This window comes from Anarrhichthys ocellatus, unplaced genomic scaffold (assembly GCF_004355925.1).
Source record: "Anarrhichthys ocellatus isolate YVR2014 unplaced genomic scaffold, GSC_Weel_1.0 scaffold14, whole genome shotgun sequence".
Classification (NCBI taxonomy): Eukaryota; Metazoa; Chordata; class Actinopteri; order Perciformes; family Anarhichadidae; genus Anarrhichthys; species Anarrhichthys ocellatus.
The window spans coordinates 2732685-2742931 of record NW_022280044.1 but is presented as its reverse complement, the minus strand read 5'-3'; the positions used below and the strand labels follow the sequence as shown (position 1 = coordinate 2742931).

General features: G+C 40.8%; 2 protein-coding genes across 2 annotated transcripts in view; one reads left to right on the top strand and one right to left on the bottom strand.

The window, feature by feature from the left end:
* The first annotated feature begins 281 nt into the window (after positions 1-281).
* On the top strand, positions 282-2412 carry bet1 (Bet1 golgi vesicular membrane trafficking protein). The gene is made up of 4 exons (XM_031854086.1): positions 282-466; positions 637-743; positions 855-911; positions 1435-2412. The coding sequence occupies exons 1-4, from the start codon at positions 448-450 to the stop codon at positions 1588-1590; spliced, it is 339 nt and encodes a 112-aa protein (XP_031709946.1). The 5' UTR covers positions 282-447; the 3' UTR covers positions 1591-2412.
* The window catches only part of LOC116387194 (probable acyl-CoA dehydrogenase 6), an 18874-nt gene continuing 10041 nt past the window's right edge, over positions 1415-10247 (bottom strand). Inside the window, exons 3-9 of the mRNA XM_031854085.1 lie at positions 8855-8984; positions 7141-7247; positions 6571-6738; positions 6048-6221; positions 5353-5514; positions 3536-3686; positions 1415-2894 (exon numbers count right to left, since the gene is read on the bottom strand). Coding sequence (XP_031709945.1) covers positions 2804-2894; positions 3536-3686; positions 5353-5514; positions 6048-6221; positions 6571-6738; positions 7141-7247; positions 8855-8984 — 983 coding nt within the window. The 3' untranslated portion in view covers positions 1415-2803. The remainder of the gene's footprint in view (positions 2895-3535; positions 3687-5352; positions 5515-6047; positions 6222-6570; positions 6739-7140; positions 7248-8854; positions 8985-10247) is intronic.

Here is a 10247-nt window from a genome sequence, read left to right as displayed (position 1 = left end):
GAAGAGACTTGAGAAATGTAGTGATTTACAATGATGAATACCAAATACACAAAAAACAACTTTATTACAGTAGCGAGAATAAATTACGTTACGTCCACCCCTGTTTGCCTAATTTCTGAAGCACTGACTTCACGATCAGTTTACTACCTGTAATTTTAATCAACACATATTTAAATGAGCAAATAACACACACCCCAGCATTCCCGCTGATGCATGCATTCATCTGTTTTTGCATAACGGGGCTTGTCATCAAAGAATTAGTCCTCGTCGGCCACCGTATGATGACGTGGCTTATGGTGCTGCGTTAAAGCCTATTGGTACGAACTTGCCACAGAGACCCCATCCCCGTTCGCTGTCATTTCTAGCTTATATTCGGTCAGACGTTGTTGTGTTAAACGTTACACAGTTATAAACGGGTAAGCCACCGGACAACTTCACTGGTTCAAGATGAGGCGCGCCGGTTTGGGTAAGAGACAGACGTTGACAGACGAACGTTGATTAACAGCTAGCTTAACGTAAGCTAATGTTGTTAGCATGTGTGAATGAACGTTCGTTGTTGTGAACGGATAAAATAGATAACAAACGGATAAAATGGCTAACTAAATGGTGTGTTAATGATCGTTCTCGTTTTGTTAGGCGAAGGAGGCCCTGGGAATTATGTGGCGAGTGGATACAGTGTGTATGAAGAGGAGAATGAACATCTACAGGAGGGGCTGAGAGCTAAAGTCACCGCTTTGAAAAGTGTAAGTAACTATTGATAAATGTAGTTACATGTTTTTATTATTGGTGAATACAAAACATAGATATGGTTGTTTTAAATGTGATGTTGATGTGTTGTTACTTGATATTTACAGCTGTCTATCGACATTGGAACGGAAGTCAAATACCAGAATACAATGCTGAGTGATATGGCAAGTTTTACTTTCTTTTCTTACTGACTATAAATTAACTTAAATATGAGTGGTAGGAAAGCTATTTAAGATTCTTTACTTAAGTAGATGTACTCATATCTTCTTACAAGTAAATGTCCTGCATTCAAATCATAAGTACAAAAGTATTGGCAAGTATTTATTACGAGTGTTAATTGATTATTGATTAATTAACCTGGAAGCATAATTTTAATGTTACAGCTGGTAGGGTGAGAGATACTTCTACATCCTATGTACTGCTGCGTATTTTAAATTCAATTAATCATATTAGTATAGTTTGTGTTAAAAATCATCAATATAACTGTCAGACGAACAAAGTGGCATAAAGATAACTTTATATACACAATATAATATTTCCCTCTGAAATGTAGTGTGGAATTATCAAAGTGCCTCACAGTTGTACTTGCATATCGCAGTATGAGTAAACTCATTTAAACCCAGGAACTGCTTGTTACAGTATGTGTGTTTCCTGGCCTGCATGGACTTTAAACTTTTTGTCCCACAGGACACAGACTTTGACTCAACAGGCGGCCTGCTAGGTGCTACTATCGGCAGAGTGAAGCAGCTGTCCAGAGGCAGTCAGGCCAAGCTGCTGTGCTACATGCTGCTCTTCTGCCTTTTCGTCTTCTTTGTCCTGTACTGGTTCATGAAGCTGAGGTGATAGGCGGGCCCTGTTGGCCTCCTAACTCCCCTTCATCCACAGTTTGTGTCGTGCTGATGAGCCTCAAAACTAGACCCACGTAATGTTGATCAGGAGAGGCAGGGATGTTTTTGTTTCAAGTGTCTCAGCTTTACATGTACCCACATCTCCAAGTATTTCATGAATAAAAACCCCAAAATTGAGTCATGAAAGAACTCCTACTGATGCTGTGAGATGGAACCCCAAAAAGTGAAATGGGTCTAAGATGATTAATGACCATGTGAAGTAGGATTTGTGTACTGTATATGTATATCTGAAGCAGACACGGACAGTACATGTATGTGCTTGATAGCCCAATTTAGCTGGATGAGAAGATGAGACCTAACATTGAATGTGTAACTGTAGAAGATATTCCCCATTGCTGGACTAAAAGGATTATCTTACTTTATCGAGATACTATGGTGTCAAAAAGCTAAATGCAGTCGGGGGCACATTATGAGAGATGTGATAAGAGTGATTAATTGGCAAATGTGTTGATACAATGTTGTGTTAAAAGTGATTAAGTTATAGAATGCTACTTGAAGCAAATAATCTAGTGTTTTTGCTTTTAAGAATGAATGGATGTATTACAGCAGTTGGCAGCCATTCAAAAATGAATAACTGTTCTTTATTTTATTTTGGTTGTAAAAATGTTTTTTTATGTAAATAAACACATTTTATGCTCTGAATTAACCAGTATGAGTGTGCTACTTACACATATAGAGAATGCATTACAAACATTAAAACAACTGGTATTTTACTCTTTTATAAATTTGTCAATAACAAATAAAACAATAAAATCTTTGCTAGATATTTATTTTACACAAGTCATTTTTGCATACATTACTTGGGGTAAGTATTCCAAAAAAATAGATTTAGTTTTTAAAATGTTTAAATTAACTCATTACAAATAATATAATTCAACTGTAGGCTGTTAACATTGTGTGCTCTTGAAAAACAAGAACACAGGAGCTTCATAGTTCTGTGTGTGAGCTAATCAGACCACATACAGTACAGTTAAAACAATCAAAGGCAAAATACTAGAACAATCTAACTTCCTCGTATATGTCAAGATTCCTTACATATCAGAACTGCACTTAGGTGACTTGTGTTTAGCAATTCATTGGAAACGATTGGCTCATTATCTGCATGCATCAGTCCGTCTGGTTCAGGGGTTTATCAGGGGTTTATGACATCATTTCTTGGGCAGTGTGTCCATGTACTTGCAGATGATTCCCAGCATGACCTCATCGGCCCCTCCACCAATTGACAATAACCTGGAATCTCTGTGGAGAGGAGAAAGTTATTACAACCAGGTGTTTTCTCCGTAACAAGCATCACAATTTCCTTCAAAATTTGAATCACTTGAATAATTGCAGCAATGATTGTTCAACATTGTGTATCGTGAACCCCTTGTTCAGCTGCATTATATGCCCCATCAGTAGGTGTCAGCACAGAGTAAAATAAGAGTCTACAGATTCTGAATCAGTCCAACAGTGCGCAACAGGAGACTGAGACTAATTGCATGTTTCTTCAAGAATTTGTATTACTTGATCACATGCTATGTTCACGTAGAAGCCATCAATCAATGTGATTTAACTTCCTCATGCATCTACCGCAAGCTTCATCAAGCTCCTGCCAACTGGTGGGGTTGCTCTTACCATAGCAATGTTATACCCTCTCAAAAAGCATAGTGGGCTGCCAAATATTCATAGTTGGCTAGCAACGCGCGTTAGTGATGCTATGTCATGGTTTTGTGGACAGACATTTGTTATTTTGGATGAGATAAATAAAAGTGCACAGGGCTGAAAGTAATTGAAAATCATGGAATTTGTTATAAATCACTGTGATGAAGATTATGTTTCAAAACCACATCACTTAACTAAAGACATTCTACTTCAGATACCTTTTCTCTGACCACACTCACCTGTAAAATCTGCTGACCAGCACGTCACTGGTGAAGCCCATTCCTCCCCAATACTGGAGACAGCTGTCGCCCACTTCCCTGGCCAGGCGGCCTGCCTTCAACTTAGCCATGGATGCCAGCTTGGTGACATCATTGCCTTTAACGTACAATGCTGCAGAGAGACAAAACAAAAAAAGGACAGAAGTAGTGACACAAGCATGGACGATTGAAAAATGTCCAGGTGGATAAAAGGGAGTTAAAAAGAATGTAGCGAGGGACACAAAGACAATAACCAAACGTGGTTCAGTTTCAGAGTCACTGGTGGCTGATCAATGCTTCTATTGTAGGAACCCTCCAGAGGAACATGTGTGAGCTGCATGATTTGTCCTGTTTCAGTCTGTAAAGAAGTTTGTTTGTGTGTCTGTGTTTATCTACCTGCACCAAACAGATTCAAAAGCTTAGTTCTGTTTCTGGGCAAGCGAATTGGACCAGCTAGAATGAATTCATTCAAAGCTGCTTGCCACTGGAGTGGTTACAGACACAACGAGTAAATCACAAGACCTTGAACACACAGCGGCCAGATGCACACCCACATACTCGTATCATGAACGCTGCAGTGTAAAGCACACAGGATATATTTTGGAGGAGCAGTTGTATGGGCCAGTTTTCAAGTGGCCAAGCCTGTGGGTTTTGAAGTTCTGCCAGTACACACAGAAACAACAGGAGGTTTGGTAGAGCAGACCAGCCATTAATTGTTTGAACCGCCGTCCCCCCCCCCCCGACCAAATCCAAGTGTCCTTGAGCAAGACAGTTAACTCCCTGACAAAAAATATATTTATGTTCTCTGAGAGGCAAATGAACAAAAATCAATATAATAACAATTAACTAAAATAATTACATGGGGAAACAGAAAAGGCAATGTTAGCGCCCTATAAGAAGGGTAGAATTTAACCCCCGAGTGAAAATCATGCAACTCATCCAGGAGATTCTTGTTGTTTTGGCAATCTAGTTGCAAGCAATTTTGATACTAAAGCTAACAACTACTGTTCTGTCTATAGCCGGTCAAACATATTGTTGTTAACTTATCAGTTAATAATAATCAACCACATTATTCTCCAGCCTGAACGTTGTCCTCTATCTGTTAAACCAACCTGCTGCATTGTACATGGACAAATGACCCACTCAAGGCTAGTTTGGCATTCGCATCATTCTTAGAGAGCTAAGTCAACTGTGGCTTTTGTTACTGAGACCTCAGTCCATTTGGGTGACCGTGGCTTACTGGGTAGAGAGGGTTGTCCGCCAACCGAAAGGTCACCGGTTCGATCCTCGGCTGCACCGTGTCCTGTGTCGAAGTGTCCCTGAGCAAGACACTGAACCCCTAACTGCTCCCCGGGCGCCTGTCATTGGCAGCCCACTGCTCCCTATATATACACAGGGAGCTGTGGGACTAATAAAGGAATGTTTCTTTCTTCTTCTTTCTTCTTTATCTATGGTATTACGTGCCACAAGGAAAGCTGCATTGCATTCATTTGGTAAGACTTTCCTAAAATACTGCACATACAAATCTAAGCATATATTTTCCTGGCCTGGGTTTTAAGGGTATTATGGATATGCAATATCTGAATGTGAAATAACTGTAAAAAAGACACAAACATACACATTCACACAGATGTGCTGTGATGATGCTATAACCACTATACTCATTCTGTGAGCCTCCATGCTCTGAGCCAAAAGCGGAAGACGTTAAGAGGGAACAGAGTCATCCAAATGCAGCCAACACTACCAAATATTAATCTTTCATTTTCGTTATGTAATGCCTGCATATAAAGGGATCCCACCTGTGGAGCGGTGGAGAAGGGAGCGGAGCAGCTCGACCTCCGTCTGCAGCTCAGCCAACCTGAAGTGAACCGACTGGTGGTAGAGGACAGGCTGCTTGAAGATCTTCCTCTGCCGCGTGTACTGGATGGTCTCCTGAATGATGTTGTCCATCATGGTCACGACTAGAGGTGTTACGATAGAGAGACAGAGATGTGACCTTACTACTGCTACTACATGCACACTACTGCATGTCTGTGAGTGCTTGTCATTTGTGTCTCTGATATATGATATGATGCACAGAAATTTATCAGGCCAGACGCATAAGCTTCAGATTTAGTAACAGAATGTTAAGTCCCACTTCTCCTGAACATTTTCTCATAAATTCTGCCAAAGGAAATATTGATGCATGCTTTCTACTCAAAATCAAAAGCAAACAAGTACTTTACAGAACATTAATGGCTTGAACTATGTGACCTGAACTCCCTAATTCTTGGTAACTATAACGGAAATGATACCTTAATACAATAAACTGTGCAATTTACGGTTAAGATCAGTAGGAGCCAGATGAGATGTGGTGAAAGACTGCGTTGGGGGTGAAGGATTACGTGAAAAAAAAAGAAAATAAAGAAAACTAGGAACGATGATGTCCGATTACTGGATATGCTTGGAGGGGGGGGGGTTGGGGGATGACGAACTGTAAGAGAGGCTCACTCACCATTGGCCGCTGCCCAGAGCCTCTCTTCCTGGAACTGAAGCATCTGATAGGTGAAGCCCATGCCTTCCTGGCCGATGATGTTCTTGCAGGGCACACGAACGTCATCGAAGAACACTTCAGCCGTGTCTGATGACCACATACCGAGTTTCTCAATCTTGCGGGCGATGTGCACTCCTCCAGTGGGAAGAGTAGCGAAAGAGAAATTGATGTCATCATGCATCTTGGCAAAGGGATGCGAATAATAACAGATCCTATTGATAGAACGGATGCAGACGCACTAAAGAGGGGGCTTTAGGGTAATATGCTCAAGAAAATGACGTGGGAATGTTGCTGTAAATCATCTGTTTTAGTAGAAGTGAAACACACAGAATGTTAAACTTGAGGGCTGTTTTTAGATTAACTTAAATCCCAGATGATAAATGACAATTACAATGGTGCATTTTCGGCTTAAAGGCAGAAAAAAATAAATAAAATCTTCTGCTATTAAAAGGTAAATCATCCCACAGATAATTAACAGACCTACCTGGCAGGTTCATGGGCAAACAGATGAGGGATTTGTTCCTGTGTGCGGGCCCGTCACTTGTGTTGGCGAGGAGACATATCCAGTCAGCCTGGGTACCATTGGTGGTCCACATCTTTCCCCCGTTGATCACATATTCATCCCCTTTCCTCACTGCCTTGGTCAGGATACCTGAATCGATGTGTGGTGTTTAAATGGGTGGAGAGAGAAAGAGAGAAAATAGGGGAGTTAAATGTTAGGATAAAGGGTTAAATGCAAAGTTTGAACAGATGATTAGTCCAAGAAATACAATTTTGGCTAAAGCTGGTGTATTTAAACACAATACAATACTAATCCAGAAAAAGGAGGCAAAAGGTGGTGAAATCTGATGATGGAGAATGTAGGCCTATATGCAGTGTTTCACATTCATCATGCCACACTTCTCTCCTGAGAGAATATCAGTGCCAGATTGATTGTAAAGCTGCTGCCCAATCATTTCTGCAGCACGAGTTTATTCAAAAATGGTCCTTCTGGAGCTTAAACGGGAAATGATGTGATAATAAATGAGCAGAAGATGATGAAGGAGAGACGTACTTGAGACATCAGAGCCGGCTCCGACTTCACTAACTCCGAGGCAGGCCACTTTGTCCCCCATGATGGAGGGAAGGAGGAACTCTTCCTTGAGCTCAGCTGAACCAAACCTGCACACGTATACAAAGAAAGAAAAGCACGTTTGTAAGTATTAATTAGCAGTTACAAAAGTGACACTAAGGGGAATCCAAGAGCATTTCTTGTTGATTTCCTAGAATTCTTCTACATTTACATTGAATACAAACATGATTGTCAGGCAAGTGTGTGATACAAGTTGGGTAAAACTCTATCACTGTACAGCGCAACTGCAGCAAGAAAAAGCAGGAGATCGTTTGGTGCTTTAAAACCACACTGCCACGTTTGAAGCAATTACAGTTCCAGTGGGACAAAGGAGGGAGTCTTATCCTGAAGCTCCCACGAGATCTTTTCTTTTTTGCTGCTCTCTTAGCACTTAGACCTTGCTGCAATCAAGTGTAGATCCCCTAATTAAGCTCCTGAGACTCCCACTGTCTGTTTCACTGAATTCTGTCTTCTACCACCTGCAGCTGGTTCATAGCAGGTTGATATCACAGAACAAGCCAAGGCCCTACATGGGTGAGAAAAACAATTACTAAATATATTAATACACATACCCTCTCTAGGGAGGGTAACTCTGATAAAGGGATGGACGACAGGCAGTATTTTTTAGCCTAACTTTAATACGACCACTAAGACAGTAAAACAGGGCCTGGACAATAAAGTATCAGGCCAATATATCAGAGGGCTAATATTCTTGGCCTGTCAGAGTTTTATCTTCATCTGCATATGTATAAGTTTGCCAACATTAAAGTCAAATATACTTTACACAGAATATGGTAAAAAGTAGGTAAGATGATACTTTTTATGATACTTTTGCAGCAGTAAGCGTCAGCTTCAGTTGTTTACTATACGCAATGGAGCAGATGGTGCAGCAGAACCGGTTATAATCAATCCTCTGCCTCCAGAGGTGATATCCTTGTAGAAATGTGTTCATTTATTTAGCAGTGGACGGGATTACCAGTAGAAACAGTACACATTCGGTTATAGCATTTGTAGCACAATAAAATTGATTCTAACTGCATCACATTAAATGCAACCAGTGCAACTTACTGCTTGTTAACGAGTGCAGCTGTTAAAATAATCATTGTCCGTATGTAGAGCAATAAAAGTCAGTAAAATATACACAAGCTAGAGATGATTGAAGAAAAGGAGACGGACGGCTCTGCAGAGCTGGACCAAACAATGAAGAATATTTCTGGAACAAAGATGCTTTTGTAAATAGTTTGGACGTTGGGTTCGTTTTTAACAACTCGTACGTCAAACACAATAGAATTATCTGGAGGCTAATTGGGGTGACAATTGTTGCCAGGGGTAGCAATACAGGCAACCTTTTATCACGTCAGAATGAAACCATTCCAGCTCGGTTACAAGTGGCTCTGGTGATGATGTGAAAAGGAACAAAAACACACAGCAGACATTGTCTCCCTCGTCCCTCACTAGTTGTTGTCCTTTTTGATAAAAAGGCAGCGGTGGAGGGAGATTAGTGCAGCAAGCAGAATGTAAATGTACAACCAAAGACAAGTCTCCAACCCAAATTGAAAATCAAAGCTGCACATTTTTGACAAAAGACAAAATATCAGTAGATTTATCAAATATTGCGCATGCTCCATTATGTACCCCTGAATTTGTGGGATTGTACCTGGCCAGCGCAGGAGTAGCCATGTCAGTCTGTACACCGATGGCCATGTGGACGCCTCCACAGCGAATGTTGCCAAGCTCCTCTGAAACTGCTACGCTGTAGCTGAAGTCAAGACCCAAGCCGCCATACTCTGCACAGGACAAAATAATGATAATAATACATTTTATTTGTATAGCGCTTTAAAAAAGGTACTCGAAACACACTCTCCTCTATTTTCTGCTGACAGTTCACGGCGGAACGTTCATTTTACATTGTGTGGATTCTTATTTTCCTTATTTATGACCTTTGAGTCTAGATGTGGACCTTCACTATTCAACTGCAGGAGGAAGCAACAATGGCGTACCAATGAAACCATTGCCGTGCACCCAACCAACCCCGTCTCTCTTCCATCTTCCCTGTCGTCTCTGCGATGGAATCCCTGCCTAATATTCTGAACACACTGGTGTTCACGTATATATAATATTGTGAACTGATCCGTTGGCACCAGAGCAAGAGCTCAATTAATTACAGGATGTATTCATTAATTGTGCCATCTGTGATAATTATGTGTAAAAAGTACTGCCGGTAGTTCTGCAGCGCGATGCAGATACAGGTCACTGACATCTCAGCGTCATCTCATCTGTTCTGCTCAGCATATCAAACTTGATTTTCATCTTTTGAACAACCCATTTAGATGTCTATTTCTTTCATTCTGGCAGTGGAGGTATTTTCCAAGACCTTAGGTCCTTAATGGAGCTGAACGGTGCGTCATAAACCATGTTTAAAAGACCAGCTATCCTCATAAAGAGTCATCTCTTTTTCTTTCCTTTCATCATCAGTCGCACCGTCTATTATGAAATGAATGGGCTTTTCTTTTTCAATAATATACTTAAAGCTAAAGGCAATTTTCTTTCCACTACTCATGGAATGAGCTGGCTAATGTGCTCACTTTTATACTGCGTTCCTATTGAAGTTGTTTGTGTTGAACAAAGACACATTCAGATCCTTTCAAAAATAAATCAATATGAAAATTAAAGTTTTTTTCTACAAAAAATTGGGGCATCATCATCCCATGCATGGTCTAACAAACGTAACATGACAGTTATTCGTTTAGGGCTAATCTCTTAATTCTAATGTCCTGTCAGCCGACAGCAACACGACTGAGCTTTTGTGAAATGGTCGGTGCTCAGTTTCCCCGTGACTAAAAACAGTGCGCCAGTGGCTGGGTGATGGATACTAGCACTGACGGACAATGAACAATTATTAGAGAATTTACCACATGGAGGCTTACAACTCGAGCAAAGTGGTTTAATATCACCCGTCAGACTAGTTATCAAATAATGGAAAGCACAGTCTGGCAGACCGTCAGAGAGAGAGAGAGAGAGAGAGAGAGAGAGAGAGAGAGAGAGAGAGA